At 41.6% G+C, this 21,017-nt stretch overlaps 1 protein-coding gene across 1 annotated transcript in view; it reads left to right on the forward strand.

Moving 5' to 3' along the window:
- Positions 1-21,017, forward strand: part of PDE1C (phosphodiesterase 1C) — a 474,248-nt gene that overhangs the window by 445,203 nt on the left and 8,028 nt on the right. The window contains 1 exon segment of the mRNA XM_014561810.2: positions 16,302-16,370. Coding sequence (XP_014417296.2) covers positions 16,302-16,370 — 69 coding nt within the window.

Below are 21,017 nucleotides of genomic sequence, written 5' to 3' on the forward strand. Positions count from 1 at the left end.
GTTGAACATATGCTGTGTGTCAGGCATTGATTGCACAACATGCAAGAAAAGTTGTAAAGATAAATAAGATATTTTCCCTGCCCTCAAAGAGTTTACAGTCTGGGGTGAAGCATTTTCTGCAGATACCTACAGCACTCAGCACCTTAGGTGTCCTAAAGGATTCGTAAGCAGATGTTATTAGAGAGTATGTGGGTGGGAAGGCTGAGGACGGTCACTCGGTCACAGACCCAGCTGCAGAGTATTTGCCTCTTGTTCTTTTACCGTTGGTTGTATTTAATGACAATGAGCACAGGTTCAGTTTAAACATACAAGTTGCCTTTACTTATCCTTTTTCTCCACTCCTTGACCAACTCCTTTCCTCCATCCCTTGACCAGAAGGCCGAGGAGGGGACAATGGAGACCCGTAGCCAGCCACTCTACCATCTCACTCATAAGCAGTGACTAGCAAGGGAGGGAGATCTCCTCTCAGGGGCCTTTGGGTTCCATTACCACCCTAGATGGACCTCTCCCATCTCTGGGACGTAGCAGTCTGCACAGCGGCCCCTGCTGACCCCGGCTGTATGACACAGGATGAGCTTCACTTTCTTTGTTGGCTCATTGGGTCTTGCTGGGTGTAACAGTGATCCTTGTCAGCCGACTCCAGCTCTCTGTCCCTAGTTTCCTTTCAACCAATCTGTCATTTATCAAAAAATTAAACCTAACCTTATATTATCATGACAAAATTGAATTTTACATTTGAGGGCCTGGGGACATCTCTTAAGGTCGTTAATACTATGACGACCATCTAAAAAGAGTCTCATTACATGACCCCAAACTGATAAAAACAAGACCAGAGCACTAAGGAGTCCTGTCTTGAAATGAATTCCCTTGTGGCCTAAACTACACAAAGATGATTAGAAACAATGGAAAATTTCTAATCTTTGATTTTACCTTATTTTTTTCCCTCCTCTTTCCCTCACTGCCAAGTTCCAGTGAAGCACTGGAAACTTCCCTCACTGATCGTGCTAGTATTAGAGTAAAGTGATTTGGCAGAAATTTTTCTTTTTTTCTGTTACTTTTCCCAAATGGATGAAGGTACTAATAGAGCGTAAACACACACAAGACCAGAATGAAGAAAGAGGAACCGCAGGAGGCCTGGATCAATAGCCCCTGGAAGATGGAGAACTGAGAGTAATTCAATAGATCAGAAAGAGTTCTCCTATCTCCCAACTGGTTTGTGCCTAATTTCAACCAAGTCTTATTTAGGAGAGTATCTTAGTCTTTAAAGTTGAATGGAAAACTTTCCTTGTCCTCTAATGACTCCCCACCTTTCTGTGGATGACAGGTTGTCCTTCTTAAAGTCTCCCATCCCTCTGGGACTCTACACAGGAGGGAACCCTCCCTCACTCTGAGGCATGATGACTTGCAGAGCACATAACACTTACGGGAAGCAATACCATATTAATTCTTGCTTGTTTGCTTTTTTATAGTCCTGTCCAAGTCCATTAAGGTTACACGCTGTAGAAATAGGCTAGGTGAAAAAAACCCAATCTTGTTTCTTTCCATTAATTAGTCCTGTTCAGTCTGTATCTTCTGCCACCACCTCATACTAGGCTCAGTAGAGATTTCAGGTGATTTATCCGTTTGCACAACGATCTCAGCTGGGACGCATCTCGCTTTAAATCTTCTGGGGACACATTTGTGAAGCATATGCTATGTGTGAGGTGTTGCACTACTTGCAAGAAGAGTTAGAAAGATAAATAGTTCCCTCACCTTCAAGGAGTCTACAGTCTGGAGTGGAACATCTTCTTGCAGAGAACTATGAATTCTGATAGAGGAGCATGGCTTTGGTATGGAAATGATTGGGCTTAGATGAATCTGACTTCTTCCAATCCCACTGACCCCTGAGGCATATTGACCAGATCTGTCAGTCACCGTCATCTGATTGCAAAATAAGGTGCCTTAATATCCATATTGCGTGAACCGAATGTTTGATGGTCTAGTTTAAGGCAACTATTAAGGCTTCCAGTGTAAACAATGTTTAAAATTCTCCACTGAGGTTTCCCCTTTATAAGTAGAACGACCGTGTTGCAAAGGAGACGGCAATGATTAGTATTGAAATGTTTCATGGATTCCCCGATTCCCCAGTTTTTTGGTCCCTCAGATTTTCTTCTCAGACCTGGAGGGTGGAGAAGGGGGGAAAGGCAGCATTGACACTTTTCTTTTTCTTTTTCTTTTTTTCAGATTCAGAAGAGTAACACACACCTCATAGACAATAAGAGAGGCTGCCAGTGTCTTGCATCATTTTAGCTGAGCTTCTTCATTCTCTTCTCCTTCTTCCACAAAGACTCATATCTGGGGAAGGTGTCCAACTTTCAAACACAAGCCCCCACACTTGGCCTTCTCTCATGACCTCTCCTCCCAGGAGATGACTTTCTGGGAGCTGGTTTGAGGTCTTAGAACTCTGCGGGGGGAGAACCCCCACCCCCACCCCAAGCAGACAAAACAGCTTCAGATTTTTGCACAAACAGAGACCAAACATGAAGGGACTTCCTCAAAATCTTTTGCTAATGCCCTGGCTTTCAAGGCACCTGTCTGATGGGAATGGACATCCTGGATATGCTGAGGCCTGAAAAAGCCACACACACAGGAACGGCCATTGTATTACTGTCAATGCTGTTACTTTAAATGTTGTTATTTTTGCACTGGTTGCTGATGGTGGATACAGCCAAGCTGGCCTTCATCACAGCTGAGATGATGATTTCAGTCTCTGGATGTTCCTTGCCGGAGTCAGGAACATTCTTTTTCTCCAGTTTCCTTTCAGACTTAAAAATTTGTTCTTATGCTTTTTTTCCCCATTTATATAATATGGAATTCTTTTTGATTTATAAAAAGGGAGAATTTCCTATAGGAATCTTTATTTGATGCTTAATTTTCCTGTGCATTTGTTAATATAAACCTGAATGTTTCAGCTCATGACTACGTTGTTCAGGAGAGAAACCCAGTTTTCACTGGGAAGCATCTATAGGTGGTTACTGAATTTTTTACCACTGGCTGGTCCTCTTCTTTTGAATATCTGTGGTTTGACTTAATCATTCTCCTTTCTATTCAGGAAAATGCTAAGGGAATTAGTATCAGGGAGATATATCCAATAATTTTTTCATTTTAGCGAGTCTTTAGAAATACCAGATAGGAGATGATTAATAGCATAAATCAAAAATGAGAATAGTAGATGTAGCAAGGAAAGAGAATAAACATATAGCCTCTTGAAACCAAGTCAAAAGTGGGATCCAGTGGAGTGCAAGTCATGTAATTTTGTGGGTCTAAATGGTGATATCTGGATGAAACTGATTGTTAAAATGTGGTTGTAGTTCACAAAGGAACCTTTGAGTCCTGCCTAAGGAAATCACATGAGTACGTAAATAACATGAATATACTTGGTGATGGAGTAGGACTGGTGATAGGAAGAGAGACAATAGGCTTAAGTGTATTCCTTGTTGCAGACTTCATTTCCACATTAAAGAAAAATCACAGAAATAAACATTTAAAAATTCCTCCTATTACTAAGGCAAAATGTTAGTATTTCTTCAGACAGAAAGGAGACTATGTACGTAGCCTGTAAGGCCTTTTGTCTCATTAAACTAATTCCCCAAGAGAAAGATCTGGCGAGCTCTGTTGTATAGAATGCACAGTCATATACTGATATTCAAACAGCATTCTTAGGTCAGGCTGACATTCTGTTGCTCCTCTTGGGTTTCCTAACAATGACCACAGTAAATCATGTGATCACAAATTCAAAACAGGAGCCTAGCAGTTCAAGTACCTGAGCAAAGCAAGCCATAACCTCCAAATGATTGTGATAAATGGTGGTTCATAAGGGGCCTTGGTATCAGTGAGGCAATAAGGAGCAGTGGGGACTGTGAGGAAGTGGAGAGAATGCATGCTGCCCAACAGAGATAGTTGCTAGGTAACTGTGGGGTTAGTGCTATGTAGAAATGAGGGTCCTGGGTATCAAGAATTGTATGTAAACCTTCTCCAAAATTTTAAACATTGGCAACTAATTCAGAAACTTACAAACACTGTGCTGGCCAAAGAAAACATACCTGTGACCCGCATTCAATGCACGGGACATCAGTTTGCAAACTACGCTCTTTGAGGTGGTTTGGTTTTATATATGTTTTATATAAGAGTGACCAATGCATGTCACTTCTTGACCGTAGAACCTGAACCTTTTATCTCATTTCAGTTCTGTATTTTTTCTATGTGGAGCTCTGCAGCCAGTCAAAACAGAAAACCGGCAGCTTCCCTTTTATCACAAGCAAGACTACACAATATTTGAAAAAGAAATAGGAATATAGCCATTTTTTCTAGCACCTGTAAAGATGGAAATGTTTTTCATTTGCTTTAAGTCATTAATTCAGCTGGAAAAAAATGGGAAGATAATTTTTTCCAAGATAACACTCTGCTCGGAACTCTCAGCATGGTAAAACAGTAGCTCCATGTAACTCTTATTTTTAAATCCTTAAAAAGTGTTTTGAAGGGACATTGAGTAAAAAAGCAAAACTATGTATTTTTTTTAAATTAAAAAGAAATGTTTTGTTGTGCTATAAACTGATACTGGAGCTGATGAGACGTGAGACAGCGTTGACTGGAAGAGCGATATTTCCAGAGCACAGCTCACTCGCAGTGGTCTTTCTGTCCTCTTGAATCAGCTTCCTCCAAGTTGAGCAGTGATGTGGGACACACGCCCTTCCATTGCACAGACTATGGCATCTTACTCTGTGTTCCACTGTCACATAGAAAGCAGAGGCTTACACACTTGAGTTAAGAATTAACTGGTGTGTGGGGAAAGTACTGGGGACATGCCCACCACTGACAAACCACGAGGTCCATGTGTCCCTGGGTGGAAAGTGACAAATGGAGTTAGCCCTTGAGTTTGGGTCCCCATATCACCAAAGAGCTCTAGAGCCAAGTTACGCTGATATGGTGCGTTTCAGAGCCATCAAGACACATCCTTAGGCAGGTCTTTCTTCCTTCTTTTATTCACGCCAACCTTTCCTGGGGTATGAGCCCTAGTTGCTTATGGCAGCAGGAAAGAGATATTTCTAACTCATTAAATGCAAATGGATTTTCTTCCAATGTCCATTTTATTCCTGGAGCTTTTAAAAACTATTGAAGACATATGACAAGATCACATAAAGGACAAGATATACTTAAACAATAAAATGATATGTAGACATCTGAGGGCCAAAGAACAATCTAGTGCAACTGTTCATTTCACATGCAGAATTAAAGCCATTATACTATATTTTCCACCTGAAATTATGCCTCTAGTAAGTGTGAAAAATAAAAAGGAAAGAGCAATATTATCACAGGATGTAAGATAGAGGGCAGATAAAATGATGGAAACCAATTTTATAATCAGTGTTTTAAGGGCAAGATACTGGTCTTTTAGTATCCACTTCTGTCATAGATCATTTTTAGATAGATAGATAGATAAGCAGACAGACAGATAGATAGGTAGACAGATAGAGTATATAACATACTTTCTTCTATCCTTAACCTTTAGCAGAGACTTAACATGATAGAAATTACTTCATAATATTCCCCATAGAGTTAAGAAGGAAAACAAAAGAAAAAACACAATTTTTTTTCTCAAAATGAGATGGAGAAGATTCTGAGATTAAAAGCTATGTATGTAGTATTATGTCCCAAATAAAGTGGGTTTTAGGGACTACATTCCAATTCCAAAATTCCCACAAACCCCAACAGGAGTTGCAGCACTGGCCCCCCTACAGTGCCTGGCACACAGTCATCATTCAGGACACACATGCAGAATTGTCCAGCTGAATTCCACTATCCACCTGTGAGTGCAACATCTTCTGTTTGTCAAGCGTATCGCTAAAGGCTTATGTTCTAAGTAAATGCAGACATACACTAACGACACAAACAGCTTATTATCAAGGATGGGAAATTGCAAGTAGTGTGGGGAAAGTTATCAGAGCCAAGTTTATGGAAAAAACAAAAACTCTATGATCTTTGGGTTTAAGAAAAACAAACAAATGAAAAAAAAAAAAAACCCAAAAGCTAAAAACAAAAACAACCCAAACAAGATTTATCTGAAAATGCTTTTCCAAAAGGGATGATGACACCAATCTATACACCATTACCAGTGGGTTTATTTATAACCCAAATTGTAACAGTTAAAATCCAAAATGGGCTTTCTTGGAGCAAGTAGTAAGTTGTGTATGTGCAGCTTTGGGAATCATCGCCCAGTTTTACTCTGCCAGGATTACGGTCAGCATAGGACGCAACCACAGCAATGTTCAGAAATAACATTGCAGTAATGATATTGTATTGGATTTCCTGTGTGAATAAATGGAAACTAATATTTGTAATTCATCAGCAGTGATCCATGATTAAAGGCCTCATTATTAGTAAATGAATTTAATGAAAAAATTGTAATGAACAGAACAATGATTCTATAAAATATTCCTCTGAGAACTAAGAGATACATTAGCTGCCAAGACCAGATTTCAGCTGTTAAGGTTTCTTCTCATCCAAGTCACTGGTGGGCACAGAGGTGATGATAGGATTAGAATGGTAACAGAGCCATCTAGGACGTTAGACAGGGTTCATCCCTGTGAATTTGGGTGCAGGGAGGTTAGGAAAAATGGAGAGTAGTCCTCTGGCTGTTCTTATTGGACATTTACAAAAGACTGGATGCTCCTCCAGGAAATCTGCAATAAACAAGAATTGTTCCATAAAGACAAAAACAAAAACAAAACCAAAAACTTTGTTTTTACATTAAACAAGAAGGATTCAGTCAGAGACCTAGACTGAAAGATTCATGAAAGTCAATTTAAACATTCCTCATTATTTTAATAAATTCCCTGCCACTTTACCCATTTTTTCTTTAAAATATTAGCAGACACATTTGAAATGAATTCACATTTAATCTGGCCTCTGTTCCTGAGCAGAAGGGAATTGACACTGGCAATGGCTTGTTTCACTAAATGAACTTGAACCCAGCCTAGATTGCCATCTGCTGAACCAGGAGAGGCAGGGGATGGTGTGTGGGCCCTTCACCTCACTCAGGGCACACATACTCAGTCTCCGTTGGGAAGATCTCGCCATCTCTGGGGTTAAGTGCTGGCTGTAGGAGGCCAGTTAGTGTCATCTTGGAGGCTGTCCTCTTTGTTCGGGCTCAGCCATGCTTCCTGAACCTCACCTGTGTATCTTATGGACGCTGGCTTCTGAACTGATAAAAGCATTTCTCTGTCAGGGGACGATGTCGAGAACTCATTTAAAATACAGCCCATTAAAACCCAATGGCTTTGGAATGGCTTTTAAATTGATTGCCCTGGAGGCATATTCTTGTATGGTTTTGCTTCTTTGTCCTGATCTATCTTGGGGTAGGTGTGTGTGTACTAGGGTCCTTGTCCCTGAGTGGGGGTGTGTGTAATGGCACAGAATATAGTCACACACCAATTTACATAGATTTATAGTAAAAATCTGCAGCCATAAGTATTGTCCTGTAACTGATTCTAGAGATAGAACTGTAGAGTATACATTTTCCTTTTTTCTTGCTTTGATGATATTTTTATACAATTTTATATGCTGTAAAAATTTTTTAAAAATATTTGCTATTTTCATTTGTAGAGCTCAGGTTAGGTTTTTATCAGCTCTGGTGCCCACTGTACAGCCAGAATCTGCCCCCCACCTAATTTAAGAGGTCCCTCCTTTTTCATACTTTTTATTTCACCTTTCCCTTATTTTCTTCTCTCATTTTTCTACCTTTTGCAGATTCGTTCTTTTGCCTCTGTCCAGGCAAGCCATTCTGCTTGCCGTATCGTTTTAGCACATGGAAACACAAAATAATGGAAAAAACAAAATTACCTTGTTCCAGTGTAATCCACATGAGGACATGTTGCGGGCCAGGGATGGGGTATGGGGAGATGGGGAGGAGAGAATAGACTGGAGAAAGGAAGCAGGAAAAAGGAAATCCTCATGGGGGATCAATTACCCAAAGCGAGGTGACTCACTTTGAGCCTAAAATAATGCTCTTATTACTGTCCGTCAGTGTGGGGCCCAGTTTTTGCCCAGGGTTTTTCTCCTTGGGATGCTACACTCTCACCATGGGTCTGTAGACCCTCTCCTTAACATTAGGGCATTGGCCATGTATGAATGGATAACTCAGCTCATTTCCTCAGCCTTAGATTTGCTGCTGTTCAGCTGGATTTTGGGAGATGTCTGGATTAAAATCAAGAATGTTTAACAGGACTCAAAAGAAAGAAGCAAGCAGAACCCAAACCCCAAACCTCAACCAAATCATGCCGAATAAATAGTTCTTTGGAGGAATAAGGAAGGGATTTCTGGATATGTTCTGAGAATGCTCTTCCAAAAGGGAAGATGCCAAAAACGGGCTTGTCTGTACTTTGCGGCAGTGACAGAATGTACTTCCATGATGTGAAATGTGTTTCTAGCAGATAAAATTCAGGTTGCAATTTGCATTTGTGTATCATAGGGCAAGAGAATGACCATCCATTCTCAAGAAGAGTGCTTTGTTCCCTATGATGCTGGTTTGTACTAAAGGAAACTATTCAAATGCCATAACATCACATCTTTAAATGCAAAAATAAATCATAGGGATTCGTGTAAAACAGAATATGCCTAAATGCTCTCAGTAAATTACATGTTTATTGTAAATCTTTGTTGCACAGACGAGGCTGACAGTCTTTCAATGTATAATTTTTCCCAGCATCTAGTATTGAAAAAGTACTTGTGTGTTCTTCTGATTACCAAATAAAAACAATGAGTTAACCTCTCTCCTGAGATTTGAAAAATGAAAAACCTGGTTTTTTCTTTATTTTGATGTTTTTCATTGTTGTCCATGTTCTGTCTCAGATATGAGACTGTCCAAACTCACTCAGCCACTTTTGTATCCCTCCAAATGCCACACAATAACCCAGCGTACCAGCTAGCACGTTGAAGATAGGTATATACACACACACAGTGTTTCACGTCTCGTATAATCTTTTCTGAGGGATGAGGCAGATGAATTATCAGAAGCTCCTTCGAGGCATAAGAAATGTTAACATTCAAGGCATTAGGCTGGCTTCCATATGTTCAGTTTTCTTTTGGGTACCATGACATGGTTTTACATTCTTAAAATGCTAGCTTTCGAATTCCAAAATTTTTTCCTTCTTCTCTTAAATATTTCTGGCAATATTTTCTTTCTCTCTACCACAAACTGTATACAGAGTCTGACTAGGGAGTAGTCATTACCCCTGTTCGTGGACATATATGTGGTTTAATAGAGTAAATGGCATCCAGCTGCCTTCTTCAATCCAGCCACTGAGGGACTCCCCTAGTGGTGATGGTGCGTATTACACAAATATACCCCCTTACCTGGGCCACCTCTGTATACTGTTCCTGTGTAGTGACTTCCCTGCATTATTACTATGACAAAACGGGCTATGTTGTTCCTCCCAAGCAGCTGTGTTCGCCATGCATTGAAACATGGTTTTTTTTTAATTTCTTTTTTTTCCTGAAAGCAAAGACAGAACTTAACTTATTTTGAAAAATATAGAGAAGTATAATAAAATTAAAATCAATTGTAAAACCCCATTCAACAATTACTCACTGTCAGTTCTTTACTGTATTTCCTTATGGTCTTTTGCTGTGTGTTTTTACACAGTTCAGGCTGCATAATACAGTATATTTAATTTTGTATTATGGTTTGTTTACATACCATTGGACTGTAAGCATTATCTCATTTAAAAAAAAACCTCGTTATTAGTATAATTTCAGTTGCAACATAATTTTTCATTTTGTGGCTCTAGTGCAGTTTACTTAACTGCTTCTCTGCTGTTGGACAATTTTTTTTTTTTGCAGTTGTAAATAACAGCAATGGAGCTCTTTGCACATAAAACTTTGTTGCATTTCTGAATATCTCCATTGGAAAAAAATTTTTAGATTACTGGGTCAAAGGCTATGGACCTGTTTTTGTACTCCTCACTCTCGTGTCCAGTTCCAAGGCATGTTCCAATATTAAATAGCATATAGGGTTGCATGTCTGAATAGCTCTTGCATTTTTGATCATTGTTCTTTGTGACAGAGATCAAGTGACACGAAAGCAAGGGTGGTATTCACGGCGGTTGTATTGTGGAGGAAGAATGTTATCAAATGCCCTGGCTATGCCACTGTAATTTACTTTTGGAAAACAATTCTTAGGATGTGGGTTTGAAGCCCTCCAAACTTCCAGAGATTCCGCATCCCTAAGCAGAATATGGGCTTCTCTTGGTGCCCTTTTGTCAAGGCTGCAGAGGGGCAAAGATGACTATTCGTTCTGAGGCATCAGGCAATGGGGTGTTGATCTCTGCCACACCCCAAATGAAACACAGGGAAAATGTCTGGTAGGCGTGCTCAGCGACAGCAGCAGAGGTCGTGGGTATTGCAGAGGCAGGCGCTGGAGTATGCTAAAGGGAGGAGAGGATGATGCACAGAGGCTGACAGGCACTTTGCCTGCTTCAGTCCTTCAGCAACCCCTCTGCCTTGGGACCTGCTCATGTTATAGTGACATTGCTATGGTTGGACCATTCCAGCAATGACGCTGGGTCTCAGAGACTCTTAAATCACCCTTCCCTGGTAGGCTTGGGCCTGGTCATGGTAACCCTGTTTTGCAGAAGGGAAATTATTTGTTTGAGGTCAAACTGCCAATCACTGGGTTTAGTGCTAGCCTCACATCCTGAGTCGTAGGTGTGTGTATTTGCCCCAAGGCAGGCAGCCTTGGTTGTCACTTCCATCACTGTCCTCTTCTCCAGATTCCTGATGAATTGGATTCATTGCCCTTTAGCTGAACTAACCAAGGACATTAATTTGAAATATCTGAAAGCTATTCATTTGTCAAAAGATACTTCCAGTCACACAAGCTGCAGTGATGACATTTCTGCCCCGAGCTGACTGATTGGGTTGTTTACTCTGTGAACATGCACACGCTGTGGGTCAAGGACGGTGTAATGCGTGACCTTAAAATGCTCATCTCCCAAGGATGACATATCAGCTACTTTACACACACACCTTTCTTTTGAATATAAACTGACAACAAACACTACCTTGCACTGCACAGTTTGCTAAGTACTTTCACTTGATCCTCACATTTATGTCCTGAAATTGATGTTTTAAAATTTTATAGACGAGGAAAACGGAACTTAGCAACGTCAGCCCTGAGGTGGTTGTTTACTCATGCTTTTATACTTACCTCATTTATAAAATATTTCAGAATTCTAAAATCACATCTGTTTAACCAATTTGCTTTTTAAAAAATGAAGAATGCAGAATAAAACGACAGGCCAGAAGGAGAGTTAATAACACTAGAGCGAAACAGGGCAAACGTTCGTGTATAGTCTTGCAGGTGAAACAGGCCTCCCCTGTTCCCAGCATTAAGTCAGAACTTGGATCTGAGTTTCCTGGAAACCCAAACAAAAACGAAAAGCAACCATTTACAAGATTCCCATCATTCATAAAGATACAGCAGCACCGTGGTTCAGAAGAAAGGACGCCTCCCCTGCCAGCTGAAGGAAACGGCTGGGAGCGCTCCTGGCTGCAGAGCGGGCCACCCGGACCCACCCGGATCAGTTACACAGCATTTCCAGTGGGAGGGCCCAGGCAGCAGCATATTTGCTTTAAAACTCCCCAGACCATCCTGATGTGTAGCCAGGATTGAAAAGCACTGAGAGTCACTGACGGAATGGCATCCCAGGTGGATTTCTACAGTAAATCTCAGAGTGAGGTCTCTGTGTCTGCTGGCTCGGAACTGGGGGCTCAGGTTTGGAAGCTGATCTTCCAGCTCAATTTCTGATGTCTTCCCTGGGAATGGGAGAAAGGGAGGGGTGACGAGTTTTAGAAAATGAAACATAGGTAAGTTGCATATTATGCCCAAGAATGGAACTTTGAGTCAAGGGATCGGTCATTTGGGGGCTGCCGAGTGGAAAATGATTTCAGGAACACAACCTCGCTTAACAAACCGGGAGCCCATAGGAGGCTGATTCAGAACCTTACCACCCCCGATGGTCCATGGTGCCACCTGATGGTCTGGAGAAATCCCCAATAGGTTTATTTTATGGGTCTCCACCTGCTACCTGTTTATGACTCAAGATATTAGGAGAGGCACCTGTGGTTCCTCCTCTGCCCTGATGTATTGGGCATTTCGTTGAGCACACAGAGGAAATAACAGCTTTGCTAAAGGGCTTGCAGTTCTGCTTTTCCACTGACCCATGAGCCCCAGAGGTTCCTGTCTCACTGTCTGCAAAGGAGATACCAAGGCAATAAAAAGCTGGCCCAGAGAAAAGCCATCAAGTTTCAGGCTTTGGAAAGATCATAATAGGTGATTTTTTAAAACTGCACCAAGCACCTCTACTCACCTGGCAGTGGTGAATGCTTCTAAGCTGACCCCATTGAAAGCTTGTCGCCGTCCAGTGCTTTGCAGGTTTTTAAGTGCTCCCTTAGGTCACATTACATTTGGTCTCCCAGCTTCACGAGAGGGCCCGAGGAAAGCAGAGTGCCATATTTTCCAATGGTTAGAGAAGATTTCTATTACAGAAAGGTTTCCAAGCCTCCCTGGAGATCAGAATCACCTGGGATGCTTGTGGAACATCCAGGCCCCTCCAGAAACGCTGGCTCACTGGGGCTTGGCCAGGCCTGGGAATCTGATTTTGTTTTCTCTTTTTGTTAAAATAATGGTCCCAGTTTGTCCTTTTGCTTAGGCACGTTTGGGAAGACAGCACTTGAAGGGAACCTGGGTAATGGATTGGTCAAGAAGTAGCAAGCGTCATGGGGAAAAGTCTCTCCAGGTTTAAATTCTGAGAGATTTTGGCTTAAATATTGCCCCCCACCAACACTCAGTAACTTTGTGCAAATTACTTACACTCCCCTTGTCTCCGTATTCCATCAAATGGGACTCATTTTGCCATCAGAGAGGTGGTATCAGGAAAGATAACTAATGGACATTTATTTGTTCATAGCTAATATGGTGCCTCGAACGCTGTAGCTGCTTGGTGGGTGAGTGACCACTACTAATGACCAAGTAGTCAAATTGTGAGTCACCACTCTGAATAAAAAGCCCTACACACTGCCTCCTTCCTAAAGCAATGGTTCTCAACAGGGCAGTTTTGTTCCTAGGGGCCATTTGTCAGTGGAGGACATTTTTGATTATCCCGACAGGGGCGGTGCTGCTGACCCCTAGTGGGGAGAGGCCAGGGATGCTGCCAAACATCCCACTGTGGACAGGACAGTCCCCGTGACCAAGACCGGCATGGCTAAATATCACTGCGCGTCTGTTGAGAAACCCTATCCCCAAGGGACAGTGAGACAAGTAAAACGTCTCATGAATGGAGGGAAAACCACTTTTAGTCATTGGCTTTCCCACAGTGCAGGTGGAGGCAGATTCAGAGGGACACAGGAGTGGCTGTGGACAAGGAGGTCAGAGGTGTGAATCTGCATCTTGGAAGCACGCTTGGTCAGGGCCAGCTTGTTACACACTCAGGTCCACCATTCGTGTAGGATACAGTGTCAGTGGCGCCCCCTGGAGTTGTGCAGTGAGGCAGCCCTGGCCCGGACCCCCATGTATCACTTTGGGTAAATCTTTTCACCTGGGGTGTCTGAGCACCTCATTTGACCCATGATCACTAGACTCACCTGGGGAACTTGTTGACCTGCCAACTTGTGGCTCTAGCCTCTAGAGAGTCCCCTTCAGTGGGTTCAGGAAAGGACCCTGGAAGCCATAATTTTAAAAATCACCCCACAACAGTTACAGCCGGGTTGAGACCCTTTAAGTTCCCCCCAAACTCTGACATTCAAGGCATCTTTGAGACCTGGAAAATGAAGGCGTAAAGTTCTGCCAGAAATAGCTGCTCTCACCTCATGCAAATTAATAGTTTTTGTGGGTCTGAGGTGTTTGGATTAATTTTGTGTTTTCTGCTTTTACTACCATTACTACTAGTACTACTAACACTATTAACAATACTGCTACTACTGCCAGTAATAATTATAATATTAATAAACAGAAGCACAAGTGTAGCACCCTGTTCTTTAAGACTAAAATGAAAGCGTCTGAGAGGCAGTGGAGGAAAGGGAACCCTCCTACACCGTTGGTGGGAATGTAATTTGGTGCAGCCATTATGGAAAACAGTACGGAGAGTCCTCGAAAGACTGAAAATAGACTTACCATATGATCCAGCAATCCCACTCCTGGGCATCTATCCAGAGGGAACCTTAATTCAAAAAGATACATGCACCCCAATGTTCATAGCAGCATTATTTACAGTAGCCAAGACATGGAAACAACCTATATGTCCATCGACAGATGACTGGATAAAGAAGTTGTGGTATATTTATACAATGGAATAGTGCTCAGCCATAAAGAATAATAAAATAATGCCATTTGCAGCAACATGGATGTACCTGGAGACTGTCATTCTAAGTGCAGTAAGCCAGAAAGAGAAAGAAAAATATCATATGTTATCACTCATATGTGGAATCTAAAAAAAAAAAAAAGACAAACTTATTTACAAAACAGAAACAGACTCACAGACAGATAACAGATTTATGGTTACTGAGGGGAAATGGGATAGGGAGGGGTAAACTGGGAGTTAGAAATTTGCAGATACTGGTGTATATAAAATAGATAAACAGCAAGGTCCTACCATATAGCACAGGTAACTATATTCAGTATCTTGTAGTAACTTACGATGAAAAAGAATATGGAAATGAATATATGTATGTTCATGTATGACTGAAGCATTGTGCTGTACACCACAAGTTGACACAACATTGTAAACTGACTATATGTCAATCAAAATATATCTATAAAAGAAAAAAATTAACGTAACAGTTTAAAATCCAAAATAAAATAAAATGAGAGCATCTCAAAACACCATCCCAAGTATATATGTCCACATCTCACCAGGTAGTCCACGGAAGGGAAAGCTTACCCCTCACCCCTCCCCAGCCAAGTTCTTGCTTCCTCTGAGGCTGAGATATGTCCATGTGTCTTCTTGTTAGAGTTATCTTTACCCAGGACTGTGCTCACTCAGACTAACAAAGCTGCCACTCGCACCTGGCCTCTGCATGTAAAGCAGACTTTACAAAGTTGTGTGTGGGTTCAGGGGAACTTGTGACAGAAATGACTTGACATTGAATCATGTATATCCTCTGCCTAAGAATTCTCTCTGCATTTCTGCTGGTTCAGAATCAAGGTTCTGCCATGTTGCTGGAGTCTGGCCACCAGCCCCCTTCTGCCCCACTCTGGGTGGCCAAATAAATGAATGAATGAATAAATAATATTTGCATTTACATACAAATTCTATGTGTATGTACTATATATGCATTTTGTATATGTATGTATATTTATATATAAAATAAAATATGTATGTGTGTGCGTGTGTACACACTCATGTATGTAAATGTTCTTTTGCAGAGCGGTTCACCCCTCCCTTTGTTCTGCTCTCTCCTTCCTGCTCTCCGCCCAGAAGTCTGCTTTTTCTTCCCCTCATTGCCCGCTGAACCTTTGTTAATCTTTGTTAGTCCCTGTCCTAACAGGAACGGTGCTGCCAGCTTCAGGGACTCTCAGATCCCCCACTAACTAGACTTGTGTAGCCTCCCACGGCTCCGGAACATGCTCACACACGTCCGTTCCTTCCGTCCTCACCAGAACTCTCTGATGTAATTGTTGTTATCTCCTTCATTTTGCAAGTGAAGATTTCACCTTCAGAGATCTTCAGAGGCTTCAGAGAAATCAAGTTGATTGCCTGAGGTCCAATAAGGAGTAATGCAGGGACAATCCCCCGATTCCTCGCTTCTACATCCAAAACCTTCCCTTCCACAGCAGACGCTCTCCCCTCTGGATGCACATTAGAATCATCTGGGGCACAGAGGCTTTAAAATTACGGACGCTGGAGTTTCCCCCACCCCGGTACAGTGAACACAGAATCTCTGGGGGTGGTGCTCAGGCAACTGCAAATTTAGAACATTTCCCTGGGGATCCTAAAGTGCACACCTGCTCAGAGGTGTGTTGGTCCCCAGCAGACCAGTCTGCCAACCAGGAGACTGAGAACCGTCACACGCACAGAGATAAAGGCTGTGCTCCTGGCTCTTCTGGACCAGGAATATGCACTGCTCCCACAGCCTTGCCCAACCTTCTTCTAAATGTGGTTTTCAGACCCAAACTTTTGGATCATTTGATAGCATTGCAGATGCGCATTTACCTGTCCGAGAAGTCTGTCCAAAATCCTGTTTTCTTATCCTCTTTTTCCTCCTTTCAGGCACAAAGAAGCGTTCTCATGGCTCACCAGCCCCAAGCACAAGTTCCGCAAGTCGCCTTACTTTGCCAGGTGGGTAAACGGCATTGCGTCATAATCTTAGTGATCACAGACAGCAGAGAGGACTGGTTTCTCAGGAGTTGAGTGTAGCAGTTGGTAAGCCAGGAATCTGGCCCACTTGTGTATCCAGTTCACCCCCACGTTATCAGGGAGCTTTGCCGCTGTCGTCCACATTTGTGAGGTTCTTCCAGGAATGAAAACAACATATTCATTGTTGGTTCACAATCTCCTGCTCGCTGATGGAACGAACAGAATCTTGATCTTCCTTCTTGTTCATGTGGATACGCTGTGGAAGTATTTCTTTGAGAGACAGATGGTACAGGGGAAGGAGTGGGAACCTTTGGTGAGAGAGAGGGAGAGAGTTGGGTTCAAATCCCAGCTTTGCCATGTTTAAATTGTGCAGGCTTACTGCACTTAGTCAGCGTCTTGGAGCCTCTCTTCTCTCCTCTGTCTGCATGATGATAAGAACTAGAAATAATGCTTGTCAATTTAGCAAGGTACAGACTCCTAGTGGAGGCTCATAGCAGATTTCTACTGAGAAATATGGGGGTCACGTATGATCTGAACTGGATCCCATCTAACATTTACTAGAAATTTTAAGCATCCGCAACGACCCTGTGTGATCATAAGTAATATGAGGGGCACCTCTTGGTCTCTCTGTCTCCATACATAGGCTTACTTTACTTTCTGTACTCAAACTAAATTCCAAGTAAGTATTTGGAAAAATACATTTGTTTGGAGGGCAAGAGAGGTTATAAAAGGTAAATATGGACATGGTAGAAAAACTGAAAAATAATAAAAATTACAAGAATACTTTTTTTCCTGGATTGAGATTTATACTCTACAGGGAGCTTTGTTTTCTCCATTTTAAACTTTACTATTACATTGTGAGACTCCCACCATGGTCCTAAATATTAAAAAATATTTCAGTGATTGATTAACATTTCATATGATTATACCACAATTTACATACAGTCGTCCTCAGTCTCCACGCGAAACTGGTCTTAGGACTCCCCGCAGACACCAAAATTTGCATGTTGCTCAAGTCACCTGTGGTCGGCCCTCTGTATCCGCAGGCTCGCATCTGTAGATACCGAGGGCCGGCTGTTTTCATTGATAATCTGGCATTTACCTAGCTTGCATTTTTTAATTAATTAACCTTACGTTCTTGTACAAAATCTTCTTCTGAGTCTGTAAATATGGATTTAGGACAGATGCCTATAGGTAAGATTACTGGCTCAAAGAATATGTGCATGTTAAGTCCTTGACCTTTCATTGTCAAAGTGATTTCCAGTAAAGTAGTAGTATTTCATACTTTTAGCAATGAGTTTGCCGTTTCACTATGCTCTTGCTAAGGCTAACATTAATACTTTACTAATTTGATAAGAAAAATTATATTCCTATTTGGTTTGCATTTATCTTTTTAAAAATCTGTTTTCTAAAGTTAATTTATCTTTTACAATACTTCTTTGGGGAATTGCTGTATTTCATCCATTCTTAGAGGTGTAGTGCCTTGCATTTTAGCTCCTCAGAAATAGAAATGTTCCTCAGTTATGTGCTATGATTTAATTAGGAGCGTTTTTTCTTGGTTGTACATGAAATAATAGTTCACTTTATAATCAGTGGCATCTTACATTTGATGAAATATAACTTATGTCTGTCTGCTTTTTCAACCTCAACTTCTGCAGTCCCCCACCCCCAGTCCAGCAGCTGGACTCAGTGTCCCCTGGGTAGCCCTTGACCTTGCTTGCCTCCATCACTCTGCCTGTAACACTCTTTACCCTTTTCTCTCCCTGGCTAATTTTTCTTTGCAGACTATCCAAATCATTTAGGCAGAATTAATGTTGACTTATAATGATTTGCTTTTAAGTCCTTTAACCATTGACAGCTGGCTTTTTCAAGGGTGGGGACTGTCTTATTCCTCTTTGTCCCAGTGCCTGCCAAGGTGACAAGCCCACGCTGTGTGCCCATTAATGCTCGTGAGGCTGGGTGCCTGCGTGTATGAGTGAGCACTGACCAACTTAATTTATGACTAGATAGAAAGCAACCAGCCTCAGAAAAAGACACATCTCTGAGTTTGGATTGCCATCAACCATACTAATGTCCACCAATACAACTATAACTCTACGACTATTCTAACCGCTTTTTAGTATGTATGCAGTAGACCTTGCTCTGTAGTCTCTGGAGGGCCGTTTCATCTTGTCCCTGCTTGTGGCTGTTGTGCTTTTAGGATTATAGACATTAAAAAGAAAACAGCCCTAAATCCAGCAACTTTAGTATGTAGCGATGGTGTTTGCTCTTCTTTGTAAGACGGTAACATCGCTGGGTCAGGTGGGGCCTCTGATATCACTCTGAACATCTACAGGGCCATGCAGGGCTGACCTGGTTCCCACCTATTGGGAACATATTACCAGCCTGCTGGGTTTCCAAGGCCTCTGAGTCAGGATTTTAGCCTCCTTCTCTTTGGCCTTTGTTTGGCATCCTAACTGGGTGTCAGTCTCTGAGCTGTGACCACTCCAGAGCTTGCAGAGCTGGAGCAGGTAGTTCTCAGAACACTTGACCTAATTAACAATGCTTTATCCAGCAGGCACCCTCCACCTCAGCCCTCAGTCATAACTGCAGCCAGCTCACACAGGAACACCACATGGCCCTCTGCACACCTGCCCCAAGAGCCTCTAGCACGAGCTCTTGGTGCCAGCTATCAAACAACTTAAAACATCATATTTGAGGGTCCTCAGAGAGCCAAATGGAGGAGTAAGAATCCTTGAAAATCAATAAAGGAAAATTGTGCAGGAACAAAACAAGAACAGAGATACGCAAGAAACGTAATCCAAAATCTGAAGTTTAAAAAAGCAAACAAACGTATAGTCATGGGAATTTTAAAAAAGAGAGAAAAACACAGTTGATAATATAAACTCAAGGTAAATCACAGCTGAAAAGAGAATTAATGTTAGAAGATAGGACTTCATACCAAACACAGTGTAAAGAGGGAACCATATTAAAAAATGAAAGAACATGAACCATAAGACTCTTAGAAGATGTCCACTGAGAAAAACGCACAACCTGAAAGTTGAAAGTTACATTGTATTCAGTGCACGTTTCTGAGGACCTAAGCCTGGGATACTGCCTCTCACATCACACTAAGAGATTGTTCCGAAGAGGCAGGGGAGGAGCAGGACATATAGGAGTTTGCAACAAAGACCATGTGGTGGGAACATCATAAGAGATTATTGTTAATTAAAGAAAATCAGCTATCTCAAGTTAAGGAATTTAGGACTTGTTCTGTGTATGAGAAGATGCAAAAGTCTGGGCTTCCTGAAATCATCCCTCTAGGGCCAGTATCCTGTACTTCCCATCCTGAGTCCCCTCCGGGGGCACCACTGGGGGTGACTGCAGTGGCTGAGGGCTTGGCAACAGGCAGCCTGCGGTCTCCATCCTGAGTTCCCTCTAGCTCACCGTTGGGGGTGGTGGGTGATAGGGCCGATGTCTGATGGCTGCAGCGGCCTTTGTTTACTAATATGGCGGGAAATATTTTTCATTCACAAAGAAAACATAGGGGTAAATCTTTATGACCTGGAATTAGGCAGTGATTTCTTAGATATGCTCCTTAAAGCCCAAGCAACCAAAGAAAAACAGGTAATACAATTTCATCAAAATTTAAAACTTTCCATTATCAAGAAAATGGAAAGAAAATCCACAGAATGAGAGAAAATATTTGCAAATCATATGTCTGAGAAGGATCTAGTATCCAGAATATGTAAAGATTTCTTACAGCTCAACAATAAAAAGGTAAATAACATAATTAAAAAGTGGACGGAGGATTTGAAGACACATTTCTCCAAAGAAGAGATACAAATGGAATGTGAAAAAATGCTCAACATCATTATTCATTAGGGAAAGGCAAATCAGAACCTCAGTGAGATTCCATTTCACATGCACTAGAATGACAAGAATAAAAAAGATGGTTAATAACAAGTGTTGACAATGGTGAAATTAGTACCATCATATATTGCTGGTGGGAATGTAAAATGGTGCAACTACTTTGGAAAACAGTTATGCAGTTCCTCAAAATGTTAATCATAGAGTGATCATAAGACCCAGCAATTCTCTCCTAGGTATGTTTCCAAGAGAACTGAAAACATATGTTCACAGAAAAACTTGTCCACAAATATTCATAGCAGTATTACTCATAGTGGTCAATAAGTGGAGACAACCTTTAATGTCCATCCACTGATGAATATATAAACAAAATGTAGTATGTCCACACAGTAGAATAGTATTTGGCCATACGAAAGGAAGAAATCACTGACACACTCTACAACGTGGATGAACCTTGAAAGCATTTTGCTAAGTGAAGGCAGTCAGACACAAATGGCCACATGTTGTATGAGTCCATGCATGTGAAGTATACAGAACAGGCAAATCTATGGAGATGAGATGTAGACCACTGGTTGCTAGAGGCTGGGGAGAGAGAAGAATGGAGAGTGAATTCTCATGAGTAAGAAGTTTCTTTTCTTGGTGATGGTTGCACAACCTTGTGAATATACTAAAAAGCACTGAACTGTACACTTCAAATCGTGAATTATATAGTATGCAAATTATATCTCAATTAAAAATGAAAAAGCACGGAAGATAAACAGCTAAAGAGCTTCAAATTCT

The sequence above is a fragment of the Camelus ferus genome, chromosome 7 (genome assembly GCF_009834535.1).
Source record: "Camelus ferus isolate YT-003-E chromosome 7, BCGSAC_Cfer_1.0, whole genome shotgun sequence".
Classification (NCBI taxonomy): domain Eukaryota; kingdom Metazoa; phylum Chordata; class Mammalia; order Artiodactyla; family Camelidae; genus Camelus; species Camelus ferus.